The 15,365-nt window shown below is 32.1% G+C and overlaps 1 protein-coding gene across 2 annotated transcripts in view; it reads left to right on the forward strand.

Annotated features, from left to right (window-relative positions):
- The first annotated feature begins 9,392 nt into the window (after positions 1-9,392).
- The window catches only part of LOC119838642 (putative transporter svop-1), an 18,589-nt gene continuing 12,616 nt past the window's right edge, over positions 9,393-15,365 (forward strand). The window contains exons 1-3 of one of the 2 annotated variants that reach the window (XM_038364691.1): positions 9,393-9,549; positions 14,038-14,157; positions 14,287-14,572. In XM_038364691.1, coding sequence (XP_038220619.1) covers positions 14,518-14,572 — 55 coding nt within the window. In that variant the 5' untranslated portion in view covers positions 9,393-9,549; positions 14,038-14,157; positions 14,287-14,517. The remainder of the gene's footprint in view (positions 9,550-14,037; positions 14,158-14,286; positions 14,573-15,365) is intronic. The other variant, XM_038364680.1, reaches the window with a different exon arrangement.

Genomic DNA, 15,365 nt, shown 5'->3' on the forward strand with positions numbered 1-15,365 from the left:
AGAGTAAGTATTTGTATTGCTTTGTAATTGTAAAAACCTTAAATATCAACACGGCATTTGTGTCGTAATATCATGTACATCATCATGTCTCTACGTACGTTTTTCTTTTATCTAAAATATAATCTTAATACATCAGACCGTATGTATGAAAATGATGTAAGCTAACTGCGGCACTGTTTTCCAGATAAGAAATTATTTTATTATCCAAAGTCGTAGAAATTTTAGATATCAATAGTGATAAGAGTACTTAGCCTTATTTTTTAGGACTATGACGGCATCATCTTAAGATAAAGAAATGGAATAGTCAGCTAAGCAGTTTGTTTGATAGTTAGTTTGAAAATACTTATCTGAGGCACTACCGGTCCGGATTGAAAATTAATTTTCGTGCATTTATACTTCTTCCGTGGCGTCGGCTTGTTACAATAATGAATTAAAATATATTTATTTATTAAAATTTATTTATCTATTGTTTATTATGTAATTTTTGTTTGTTAATTTAAGCTATAGATAGTATTTTTGTATGATCTTGAGATGTGTCCTATTACAATGATAATTATCTAGGGGAAAGTTCTCGACTATCAGGCAACATAATCAGTCATCGCACACTGCAATATGGAAATTCGTATTTATTTTTATGTCACCGCCAAGGCGTTTGCCATGTCAGATTACCCGTGAGCACACTCGTAATTATTAAGTGTTTGAAATGTCGGTATGGATAATGTAGCTAATGATAAATGGCATTTAAAATCCGTTAAGTTAAATCAGTTGTTAATTTCTAAACGTATTTACTGTCAAAATGTGAAAAAATTATAATATTACTAGCTGCGCCCCGCGGTTTCACCCGCGTAAGTCCGCATCCCGTAGGAATATCGGGATAAAAAATAGATGTTGGCCGATTCTCAGACCTACCCAATATGCTTACCAAATTTCAGAGGAATCGGTCAAGCCGTTTCGGAGGAGTATGGCAACGAAAACTGTGACACGAGAATTTTATATATATAAAAAAGATGTTTCGTTTCGAAAAATTATATTATTGAGATCCTTCAGGGATGCAAGAACACTTCCACTGTTTGTGACAGAAATAGATCTGGCAGTCCATGTCCTCAGAAACAAGCATTAAAGCAGTATAGATGTGAATTCGATGAAAGCAAAAATGAATATGCCACCTTGGATCATGTCGCGTTCTAATTTATTTAAAAATGGGATTTAGGAGTAAGGGCTTGCAGCCTGGTTGAAAAGTACTAGTCGTACTGATAAATAAACATTGAATAGAGTGATTAAATCAAAACAAGTTCTTAAACGTTTCAAGAAATAAAATGACCGAGTGAATGCTCGAAACTCTATACAAGGTTTGATTAGGCAATAATTTGGTTATGGTGGTAATATTAATGTCGGGTAGCTATCGAGAAATGGCTGAGCCATATTTTTGTGAAATGAGTTTCAAAACATGGGTACAAATGTATTCATATACAATGTCGTCGTGTTCCATAGCTATGAAAGGTCCTTTTATAAAGATTCAGCAAGCAAAGGCATAAAGCAAGTGTACCCAAGCGTAGTTGAAAATAACGTCTTCGGACTTGACCAGAGCTTGACCAGCCTAAAAGGCTGGCTGACATATAGATCTTAATCAACTATAGAATTTAACGCCATAATAATGAATTCGAATGAAGAATCACCCATGAAAATGGCAGCAAAGAAATTGCAGTGAGTTTGAATTATTGGCTGTTGAAGTAAATAACTATTGACAACTGGCCTCGATGCGTGAAGTTGAAGCCAATTGTGGATTATTTTTATGATCTTCCCATTTTCCCACGCTGGCCAAGTGCGGGTTAGCAGATGTCACACGTCGTCGAATTTTTTATTCATAGACATGCCGGTTTCTTTACGATGTTTTTCTTCACCGTTTCGAGCAGTAGTGTTTTTATCCACAGGTGAAGATAAATTGAAAAATAAATTTATTTCTTGCTCGCTCGCCTGGTCTTGAACCCCGACTTATCGATTTTGAAGTCCGAGGTCCTCCCCATTGAGCCACCTCTGCTATGAAGATGTTATATACAATGAAGAAAATGATTTTTCTTGTAACAACGGTTAATAATATAATAAAAAATCGTTAATAATTAGTCTATAAACGTTTTTTCTTCCAGCTCAGCTTTTTTTTTTATGTTACAGTCGGCAATGGAGCTGGTGGGACGCCTGATGGTAAGCGCTACCACCGCCCATGAACATTTGTAGAGGCATAGGGTCCTTTGCAGACCCTACGCCTCTACAAATGGATTGCCGACTTTTTGGGAAGGGATTAAGAAAGGATTGGCGATAGGAATAAAGGAAAGGACTGGGAAGGGTAAGGAAAAGGATATGGGCCTCCGGCTCCCCCACTCACCGAACGAAACACAGCAGAATGCTATTTCACGCCGGTCTTCTGTGGGGGTGTGGTACTTCCCCGGTACGAGCTAGCCCAATTCGTGCCGAAGCGTGCTCGACTACCACATACAAAAACTACCACATACACAAACATTTACCACAACAAAAATTTGTTTAAGTTTTAGCTTCACCATCTATCTAATAATTTTAGATATTTATCGGGCAAATGTGAAGTGGTGAAATATACTACTAAGGAAAGGTTATGTTTCGTAAATTGTAAGACGTAGCTTGTTTTAAAAATTTATGCCATGTCTATAATTATTGGAATTAATCAGTATTTTAATGCCAATGCAAGAAATTATACACTTAAATTGAAAACACATGTCATATAAAAATATTGATTATAAACCGTTTATTAAATTTAAACGTACCTATGCATTTTGAATTGATTAGTTCATAACATTATCTTGAGGACAAAATAGTTATTTATCTCATCTTTAGATGGTTCTATTTATAGTTAGTATATTCTTACGAAAATAAAAACGTGATATTATCAGCTATTTATCTTTCTTGCTAATATCCTTAAAACTCATAGGGGTGTAGGTAGGTACGACTGGCAATATTAATTAATTGAATACAACAATACTTTACTGAACAAAAAAAACATTTTTACATATTAAGAGGAGTCTTTTTGAATTTTGTTTATCAATAATATTTTTATTGTAAACCGAGACATGGCAGTAAAGATAGTTGAACAAATAACCTCGCTACGCTCTATCCCTACAGTTATAGGTAGACAAAATACTTTTCCCGCCATTTTTATATTGTCGTTACTTATGCGCAATCATGTTGCGCAGAAACTAACATAGGAACGTATTCTCAGGAAATTTTATTTCTTTATCGATATCATCTTACAGTTTGGGCGGAAAATTGTTGTTATCCGCCGCCCTACACCACGGAAATCATAGGACCATCCCGGGAAAACCAGGAAGGAGGGCAAGAAAACTACAGAATTGTGGGCGGTTGTACCAGGGTACCAGATTCTATAAAGAAGTTAACCCCTTAGTAATATAGCGCGCGTTTTCGCGCAAGCGCGTATTTATTGATTTTTCTAACACCCTCGTTATTTTACGTAATTGCATAAAATTTGGATATGACAAAGCAAACCCTTATATAATATAATGATTTTATAAGGATTAAATTATTAATGAAAATAATTCTTAAGAATTTATTAAGATATAGGTAAATAACATCGTTTTAGATGCAGATAAATTTTTAAGCGGTTAATAGGTTTTTATTAATCTCTCTTAACCCTATAGGACGTTCCACATATGTTTGTCAAACTATTGTGTTATTATAGAATGGGTAGATCATTCAAGATCAATTAAATAAAAAAATTCAATAAGCGTGTCCATCCCCCACACTAACCTGCCTGCTAAATATTTCTAACATAGCGCATCCAATAGGATTATCGTAAGAAAGAATTTCTTTGATTCATGTACCATTCTTGGCATAGATCACATACCATTTAATATCTTCAACTGTCATAGCTCCCTAGTACTTGGCGTGTCGTGAAAACCCGTTTGAATGGGGATTGATGGGAAAATTTTCCACGTGACATGTTCGTGACGTTGGAAAACCTTGTTTTCATATAATATGACTGATCTTTTATATATTTATTGTAGCTATGCTTGTTAGTTATAGATGAGATTACTTTTTGTTTTTATTTTACTTTAGTGATTAGTCGCACTTTTCCTTAAGTACGTTTGTATTTCTTATTGTAATAAAAATAATAGAAAGAAAGAAAAGAAAGATCAATTTATTTTAACACACACAAACATACATATATACATAAAAATATAAAAATAAAAAGAAAACAAAAACATAATCAAGGAATAATACGTGTGGTTGCATGCGCCAAAAAAGGATGCCACTCAGTATATTTGAGGCAGAACACCTCAACACTGATTTAATTTCAGTGACACCCTTCCGACATCTGGATTGGCAGCCACTTCACAACTTTTAAAATGCATGTACTTAACAAAAAAATATAAAGAAATAAATGAATATTATAAGTCAGTAAGTATTATTAGATAATATATGTAATATATCAATATGATAATACAAATATAATAATTTATATGAACATACTTAAACTACATATATACATTATACAAAGTTACAGAAAGGTTCGTTACAGACGCAAAGAAAGCTGCTGAGTTTGTTGTTGTAAAACAAATTGTTATATTTGAGACGAAAGGTGGAAACAGCTCTCACATTCCGCAAGGGGGGAGGCAAATTGTTCCAACATTTCGTAGCGCTGTAACGAAAGCTGCCTCTGAAGGCTGTTGTGTGATGTTTGGGTACTGATAATTTGATCAATGTGTTTCTAGTCATGTGTGATGATTCCGAGTCACCTAACCAGGAAAGTTTATTATATAGATAGATAGGCCCTTATATTTTTATTATATAGATAATAAAATATGATAATCAGGATTTATTGTAATGTAGAATTTTCTCGATTCCTTTTCTATATTTTTTGGAAACTTAACTAAACTTAAAACTTTTGAATATCTCAACAATACAAGAAAAATATTACAAAGCTATTATTTACTTTAAAACAATTGTAAAAATATTATGAGCACGTCGTACGATTAACCTTATTAATTAATAATTAATATATATATATATATATCAGCTTAATAATATATTTTCATATAAAAAAAGAAAAACATTACAAAAATTCTACTGGCAAGTTAAAAATATATATATATATATATATATATATATATATATATATATATATATATATATATATATATATATATATATATACAAATTAATTATATATGACAAACAAAATTCATAATCACAAGTTTCGTAGCACGCATTAAAAACGCTGCCCCTGGCAAAACATTTCCAGCAACGGATCCGCCATTTTCGTAGATTTTACCAGGATATCATAACTCCGAAGCGGTATTAGACTTTCTCCCTTGAAGGGTGAACGGTGTAGCTTAACTTTCTGTCCTTTTCATTTTCGCGAAAGGCGGGGTTTTCATATTTTCTGGGAGGAGTCACAGTAATAAGAAAAGTTGGAAAAACTATAATAGGCGTATAGTTTTAGTTATCTATAAGGATACACATATAATAATATCTTCTATTTTTAGTACACAAATTATTTATATATGGATATATGTCTATTAATAAACAGAAATAATAGAACAATCGCCTGATTGTAAATGATAAAAACTAATTCAAATTATTGATGGTACAAAATAGTGTATTATTCTTGGATCATTTAGACCGTACCGTACGCAAAATGGTATAACGTATTATTAAGGCTTCAATGTCGGTATGTCTGTCTTTCAATCCGTCTGTCACCAGGCTGTATCTAATGAAACGCCATTGTAAGATGTTTGAAATTATCTGAGATAACGTATTTCTTTTGCAGTAATGGCAACAAACACAAAAACAAATCGAGTTTACGCATTCATCATAAATTGCCAATTTTGAAGTTGCTCTTAAGCTTATTTCGAGTCCGACTCGCACTTTACCGATTTTTTTTTTTTGTCTTTTTTTTTTTTTTTTTTTTTTTTATATCATAGCGGGCAACTGAGCTTGTGGTTCGCCTGATGGTAAGCGATCACCACCGCCCATGAACATTCGCAAAGGTCCTCTACGAATGCGCTGCCCGCTTTTATGGGATAAGAGAAAAGGAAAGGATTAAAGACTGGAAAGAAGGAATGGACTGGGATGGGTGAGGAAAAGGAAACGGGCCTCCGGCTCCCCCACTCACCGTACGAAACACAGTGGCATGCCACTATTTCACGCCGGTTTTCTGTGGGGGTGTGGTACTTCCCCGGTGCGAGCTGGCCCAATTCGTGCCGAAGCGTGCTCGACTACCACAAATAAAATCTCTATTCTAAAAATTCTAAGTCTATTATTTTATTTTCATGAAACGGTACTCTTCATACATTTTCGTTAGTTTACATGTTTTTTATATAGGTACTAAGTTATTTCATAACGAAATTTCTTGACTGAGTACATAATATATGCAAATTCTCTTCACCATATAGGCCATCGTGTATCAATCAACAACGACGTCACGACGCCTAATTAAATGATAATATTACTATATATTGAATAGATAAAAGTCAAAGAGTTAAAGAAGTGGGTCAAATGTTTTATTTTACAAATAATTTATTATTTAGTATTGTACCTCTCATATGAAAAAATATTATACATATCATATGAAGAAATAACAAATACGTAGACAGTATTTACATACTATATGCCCAAAAACCCGGTTGGCATAAAGCGATATGGTTGTGTTTGGAGATGACAAGTGGCCTTTGGGTTAGAGGTCTGGAATACTGGCCTGACGTTTCTCTGGGATTCTGTATAGCGAAATATTTTATAACTGTCATAACTTCTTAAGTATTAATTGAATTGAAAAGAGATAGACAATTTTGAAAGGATAATAAAAATAATAATTTAGTAAGATTAATAGTAATCAGAAGGTTGCAAATAAAGCAATATTTTAACTAAATTATTTAAAGATAAATAGGTTAAGAATGACAAAGATATCATGCATTACACAAACCTTATCTTTTTTTCATACAAAACAACTTCAAATAGGTATAAGGTAATTTTATTGATACAAAACTCATTATTTTAATCTAATCTTATAGTTTTGGAGACAATATATCACACAATCTACATCAATTACCATATTCACCAGGAATTGCATATTTTTATTTGTTGTTTCCTATGCCTACTACATTTTCATAGAAGAGATATACCAATATCTCTTCTTCTGACATCATTCATCACACTTATTCGTTTCGTCTTCCATTTTTATAATAGTCACAATGTGATGTACATACATAAGTATACCCACATAGTAATAAAGTACATAAGTTTCTTTAAAATGTACGAAAACAATTTGTGTAATATATCTTTGGGGTTTGGAAACCATATTGCGAATAGCCTACAATTTTTTAATGCGATTTGGTCTATACGCTACAAGGACCATTAAAACCAAATCGAATATATCATATCGTATTGAAATATGCAGTAATCAAAAACATTACTGAAAAAACAAAATAAGACTACAATAAAAAGTAAATAACTGATTATTTTTAAAGTGAGTTAAAAATAGCGAACAGAATTCTACACACTTCGTAGATACTATCGCGGACCTTTTTCGTAGGCCTATTTATGATTATACAATTACGTAGCACATTATTTAGATTTATCGTATATGGCAATGCTTGCAATGTAAGCGCTCGAAAAAGTTCGCAATTTCACATAATTTTATGAATACTTTTTACTTACTCTTTTAGGTTATGTGTTTAAAAATTACGCTCGTGATCAAGTGCTTCGCTATTATTAAAAAAACACTTCCGGAATAAATTTTCAAATAGTGAAAAATGTATCTAAATAAATTTTAACAGAAGAAAGCTTAGAACAATCCGTTTTATTTGATACTTTTTAGTAATACTTATAAAATTACACCAAATACAATTCGCATGTCAAGAACCTATATTTTATTGATTACTTACAATTGATTCGTGTTGCAAGCAGTATGACGTTGAGTTACAGAAATAACTGAGATCCAATTGAGTTCACTATGAATTTAGAATTGTCCTATTTGTCATAATCTTACCCGTTTAAAGTACAAGGTTAGTTTATTTACACCATTTATGAGTATCACGGACTGGACCATGTTTGAATTTGTTATATTGCTTTGAGTTTCGGAGAATCTATTAATATCGAAAATTGCATACTTCAGAGCGTATCCACCCCAACCACGATTTTTGTCAAATATATGTTGCATTGAGATGCTATAATTTTTTAATGTATAATTTGGGTATAATTTCTTTTGTTTATTTATAATGCTTCAACGCGAGCTTTAATGTACAACATAGTTAAAGTTAGGTAATTTATACAATATAAAGTGGAATTAAAACATAAACTACGTACACATGTTCGACCTTATTGTTGCAAAACAATCTCCAGGCACATTAGCAGTAAGTGAAAAGAGTTAAAGTTTACTAGCTAGCAGAAAAAAGAAAAAATGATAACAATACCACTATAATACATACCACTATGAACAATATAAAATATGTAGTAATACTATAATACAATTAAACATAATACAATTAATAGCCAAGCGAGAGCAGACCTTCTTTGCACGAATTAAATAGCTGGACCGTTAAAGAGGTTGGGTCAAAGTTTGGCAATAAGAGGTTGGCAGGATACTGAGAAACAGCATTTACTAATTAGTGCGTACACAGTAGTAGTGAACAAACGAAGTACTTATTCAAAAGGTTTCTTTTTTTAAAGTTGGATGTAGAGTTTTAGTCTATGGTACTCAGGGATCACGTACATATCCTCCTTATCCGGAAAGAAAATTTTTGAGATAGATAATTCCTGTAGTTCCAATAGTTCCTGGGATTCGCGCTTCCAAACAAACCTTTCAACTTTATATTCTTAGCACAGATAACTGAACATAAAACTTATGGTGAAACTTTGAAGCTGCTCAAAGGCAGAGAATCGAGATGGCATTTGAGAAGATCTCGACGGCATAAATCAAGCGAAGTTAGGAGCAGACAAGTAGACCCACTACGTGATTTTGGTAGACGGGGATAAAAAGTTTCGTAAACGCCGTAACTAGGAAGCAGATTTTACTTATGGCTCGCTGATAAAATTTGATTATGGCATTCAGGGTTATTTATTCTGTCAATATAATATTATCATTATATCTATTTGATTTAAACGAAGCCACCAGTGATAGATTATTCTTCATGTATATGTACCTCGTTGATAAAACGTGTTTTATAATATTCAAGGTCATTTCTGCGAATGAATTATTATTCCTATTATATTAAGCATTAAAACAATGTAATATCGCTATTTGATTTAAACGAAACGGGCGGTTTATTGACTCTCCCCACTCAAGGGACATTGTTTACTTGATAGTATATAAGCAGGGATACGTCAAATATCATTTCCAGCCGTGAAACGCAGTAGAATTGTCGGTTTTAACGCGCTAGTGAAGTGAACTCCTGAAGTGTGATCCAAGTGAAAATGACTTACTTAGATTGAGGACAACAATTTTGCATGACAATTGATAGATTATTTAACAATATTTAATAACGATAATAAGTCAACATTAATTCACATGTAAGATGTTTTTTTTATTTATTTGATTGCAGTTTTATTTTCTTAGATAAAGGATGTCGGAATAATCAATTTTTATAATTATTTTAGAGTAATAATGCATTATATCGCTACTAGAAGCTATCAGGCAACTATAGTCAATATATAAATAAAGTGAAACGAATTATTACTAAGCTATTCGCTAAGCTCTAGAGTCTAGCAGCTAAGCAAACCGCCTGTCTGTGCAGTCGCATCTTAGCTTTTCTAATCACGATAGGCATTACAACTTTTAAAAGCTTTCATAGTAAATTAATAATTAAAGTAAGATGTATGTACAAGAATTTATAAAATTATATTATAAATCATTGTCACATCGCAGATTAAGTCTGTAAGTACTTAAATAGTTTATTTTATTTTTGAGATATGTGAGAGAGTTATGATAAAAGGAGATTTTACAGCAAATGGAATATGTGAATATCCCGTCGATATGATCATATTATTTGCATAACCTAAATATTAACCTTATCTATACATATAAAAAAACAGTAACCAGACCATTTATGTACATGTAATTTTTTTTTTTAAATAATTGATTGCTATGCAATATGGACCGCAAACAATGTATGTAATTTTTTTCTGTTTATCTTTTTATATGTGCATCAATCGCGTAAACCACTGTGCAAAATTTAACGTTATATAGTTATATTGGGTTCAATTTATAGTCTACATCATGTATGATTTTTTTTTTTATGGACGTGCTATCCCAACTTATAACTGAGACATAAAAAATAAGCTCGCAAATATGTCAAATGTACTAAAAATGGTAAATAAGAAAGTGTTTAAAATTAAAAAGATTTCTAAATGAGATATACATCTCTAAAGTAGTGAAAAGGGTTATAGTCCCTCTTTTTAGAAAATACAGGAAGAATAAAATGTTGTTGTACACGCGAGCAACCCCGCGGGCGGAAAGCTAGTATTTGTATAAATTTTGAAAACATTCGAGTTTATCCAACTGAAATACCTAAAATCGGATAAGCATACATTGGCATAATCCTAATTATATTACAAACGCGAAAGTTCGCAAGAATGTTATGTTAATTACTCTTTCACGCAAAAACATCTGATCGGATCTGTATGTAATTGTCTGTAGATTGTCCAGAGAATTGTCCATAGTCTGGTTTAGCACATAGGCTTTACCCGGGTACCACGCGAGTGACGCCGCGGGGTAATGCTACTCTGGAATAAGCAAAGAGATTGTGTCAGATTTGGGTTAAATTTTATTCCGAAATGGAAATGGATCTCCTTTCCCTAAGATTTTTTTATAAAACAATTTCTTATTTAAAAAGCATTTAAATGCTATAACATTAAAAATTAAATCCCCTTTCCCTGTTCATTCAGACTAACTTAACTATCCTAACAAAACGTACGTAAGGTCAGTAATTGAAAGACCCGAAGCGAAGTAGCAGCTTAATAAATTCGTTTTAATCTAGCTGTCTTTCACCCATCATCATCGACTCGCCGAGCTTTTGATTCTCGGACTTGCCGAATTCCCCACGTGACTATTTTCCTTTACCGTTTCGAGCATTGTTGAAGTGGATAATATGAAGATAAATTGTAAATCTATTGAGTTAAGGAATCTATTAATTCCCGCAAACTCGCCTAGTCTCGAACTCCCCAATTTTCGATTTAAGTTCAAGGTCGTCACCACTGAGCCACTAATGCTTCTATCGTCCATACCACTTTATATATCATCAGTAATTTTAACCAAAGCAGTAGCCGATAATACTCGGACGAAATGAGCATTGCTAGGAATTACGTATATTGTTTTAAAAAAGGACTTAATTGTTAATAAGCATGTATGTTCAAGTACTTTTAGTTGGTCTCGGAGACTGCACATAAATCGGAATTCGGAAAATGAATAACGATAAGGTTTCTGAGGTAGCGTGATGGCATATGCATCTTTCCATATGCAGTAATTCAACAAAATCAAGAGGAGATTTATAGAAATAAATGCTTAGGTATCCTGTTATTCCTGCTGCAGGAAGAGCATGGCTAATGTTATTGCAGTCGTAGGAGACGGATAACTAGACTCGCCGCGAAACGTCTAAATTTCCGGGAAGTTTTGTTTTTAAGAAACTCTTAGTAAGCCAGGCATCAGTTTATGGTTTTAATTAATAGCTTGCACCCCATAATGTGGGTAAGGGAGGAATTAAATTAAACCTTATCGAGTGATAATATGAATATGTTATCGAGCTGATAAAAAATCTTAAAGGAAAAAGTAAAATTTTCTTTAACTGTATAAATATATTTCACCAAATACCAAAATATAAGAGAAATATAAGAGAACTGCCTCAAAATTTAATGCATATAAATTCAAAGCGTGGCTTATCAATAAACTATATTGATAAGCCACGCTATAATTACATAATTTCTTAGATTACAATGACCAAAATAACAAATGTATAAAAATAATAATAAAATGACATAAGATATCAATAATTTAAACTTAAAACCAATAAATCACAATCAATAAGAATGATAATGAAATAGAACGATAATTAATTATGAAAATGAATAATTGTAATATAGAACATAATAATAATTATTATATCTAAATGTAAAATGTTTAAATTAATTTCAAGGACATTGTTAATCATAGACTCTAGTCAAATTAAAACCATAAATATTGTTGGCGAGTTGTGCGGAGGTGAAATTAATTTTATAACACTTCTTAACTACAATTCTGACAAATATATCCATTTAGAAATTAAAGACTTTTTACCGGATCTTAATCGCGATTAATTCATTATATTATTAACCCGACGTTTCAAACACTTTACAGCGAGCGTGGTCACGGGGAGACTACCACGAAAAAAAGTCTTTAATTTCTAAATGTATAATACTCACGTAAAATCAAACACAAGATAATACTAAATATATTCATTACCTATGAGGTCAAATAGGGATGCAATGCATTTAGGGCATTGACAATGAAATGTAAAAGTAAGAAATATGATTAATTGTAATATTCATGTTTTATTAAACTAGTATTACGGAGTTAACATAACTTGCATGCCTTATGGGCCATATCTTATGGATTTTGAACTGACGAGGAGTAAAGAAAAATATAATGAATATATTAAAAAAAATATAGATACAACAGAAATGGTCTAGTTACTTTTTCATTTTAAGTATCTAGTGAATGAAAAATATTGTACATATTATGCTATCCTTGTAAAAATAAACTTGCTCCACTCATATTAAATGTTTTAAATTAAATCTACTATATAAAAATAAGTCGGGTTTTCCTTCCTGACGCTATAACTCCAGAACGCACGAACCGATTTCCACGGTTTTGCATTCGTTGGAAAGGTCTTGGGCGTCGTGAGGTTTATAGCAAAGAAAATTCCGGAAAAATTTCAACAGAAAAGCGGGAAAAACGAAGCCATCTGGTGGCGAAACGGAGTTCGCGGGGTTTGCTAGTTAACTATAAACATTATGAAAATGAAAAACTACAGAGTAAAAAGGAAGCTAATTAATTGAGTGCCGCTTACTTTGAAACTCTTAACTCAATCTAGAACTAAGTGAACTAAGTGAATATAACAACAATCGCAAATAATAAATTATTAATCAAAAATGAATAAACGTGAACACCACTTAAAATAAATTCTAGTTTGTTATACCCCTTTTAACGGTTGCAATTTCACAGCTCACTCAATCCCGCGGAATTGTAATACGAGATCACACAAACACCCATGGGATCCCATTAGGCATCTTAGAAATCGTACCTTAATTTATTGATTTGTTGTAGAATGAACTTTTATATATATTTGTAACATTATGTACTAATAATTAAATATAGCTATGTATAGATATATGATAATTTTATAGATTGAACCTTTTGTTAATTTGTCTCTACTCCTAAAAAGAGTTCTATATTTTTTTTTATTTAGCCTTTTGTGATTTATGACTAACTAGCAAGCTCGGCGAACTCTGTTACGCCAATTTTCTTTGCTATAAACCTCAAGGAGCCCGAGACCTTTCCAACGAATGCAAACCCGTGGAAATCGGTTCGTGCGTTCTGGAGTTATAGCGTCAGGAAGGAAAACCCGACTTATTTTTATATAGTAGATAATAATTGTGTTAGAAGTAGCTGGCGCGACGCGCTGTTTGGCGCTTCAACGTCACGCTCATGCTGTTTGTCAAAAAGTTTTAGCGCTAATTTTTAATTTGTGGGATCCGCGGATCCGCAATTTGAACATGCGGGATACGACAGACCCAGTGTTACGGGACTGCAATCCCTGCTTGTAGTGATTGAACGGATTTTAATTAATTCGATTTAGTTAAATTTGAATTTTAAAAAATTCAGGAACTCACTTGCATTTTTACCTAAAATTATTTTATCGTTACCTGACTAAATAACAGATATCTAATTTTTTTTAAACTATATTATCCAAGTATTTGGTAGAAACTAATATTGTTAAATAATATTTGCATCTTAACCTTTACCAGAATCTTCCAAATTCCAGTTATAGCAACACCGAATACCCGGAAGCACATTGACAGATAACAATTGGCATTGAAAATATAAATAAGCTCGTATTTCGTTAATTTCGTGAATGAAATACATTGGTGAGTTGTATAATTTGGGCTTTACTTTTCGAGTTTAATATTATTTTAGTAAAAAACATCAATACAATATTATTTAACACATCATTGATTAGTTATTTTGTGTTTTAAAGGTGTTATTTTTTTTTCCAGTAAAGCTGAATTTGTAACCTGAGTCTCTATTTTCAGCACGAGGAACGGATAAAACTTTACCTCCTTGACTCCAATAAAGCCTGTCTTCAATAGTGCACAGTTCTTCGTATCAAATAAATGATCAGTAACTATTTAAAGACCCGGCTGAATCGACGGCATTCATTCGTATCATTTATTTGAGCCAATATAAATTACAGTCATTGATACTAATATAAACTGAAATACGATAACATGAGTGGAAGTATAAAGGAGAAGCATCATTTCGACGACGCGCTGGAGACGAGCGGTAATTATATTTAAATATATGGTTTATGATATAACACTGAAGTGTTCGTTTGAACGCGCTAATCTCAGAAACTACTGAAACAATTTCAAAAATTCTTTCACTGTTAAATAAGTATATACGTGATATTTGATTGCCATATGCTACATAGCACCACGGGTGAAGCCGGAGCGGCCGCTAGTTGTTAACATACAGATAACCTTCATAGTTAATTATCACATTTAAAAGTACGTAACAGTATTTTGATAGTTATATTACATCATTTGATTCTTCCTTCTGAAATGTATCTCACAAATGATGTTAATTTTCATTGAATGCCCTTAAAAAATATATTTTAATATTTATTTTTTTCTTTCATCCATCATTTCATTAAAAATTGACTCAATTACCATGGAGATAATTTTTGTGAGCTTCCTTATGAAGAGACATCTAATTTTGAGTATTTCTCTGACAAAAATACTCTGTAATATCTAGTAAGCAGGAATTTATTAAATTGAGTATTAAATAATATTATAATATATTATATCTTTATGTTCAATCATGAATATTATGTGTATAGATAATGGTTATTTTCTAGGGCATTTACATATATTATATAGGTATTTAGCCATTTTGAAGCAATACATAGTCAATCCAACATTTGTTTAGTTGAAAACTACTAGCTACTAATCAATATTATTAAAAAAAAATTAAAAATAAGAAACATAGTGCCTTAAACTAGGCTATACTTAGTCTGGCCATAAATACTGTTACACTTAATTATAAAAAAATATTACATTTGAATTTCGAATCTGTC

This window comes from Zerene cesonia, chromosome 3 (assembly GCF_012273895.1).
Source record: "Zerene cesonia ecotype Mississippi chromosome 3, Zerene_cesonia_1.1, whole genome shotgun sequence".
Lineage (NCBI taxonomy): Eukaryota > Metazoa > Arthropoda > Insecta > Lepidoptera > Pieridae > Zerene > Zerene cesonia.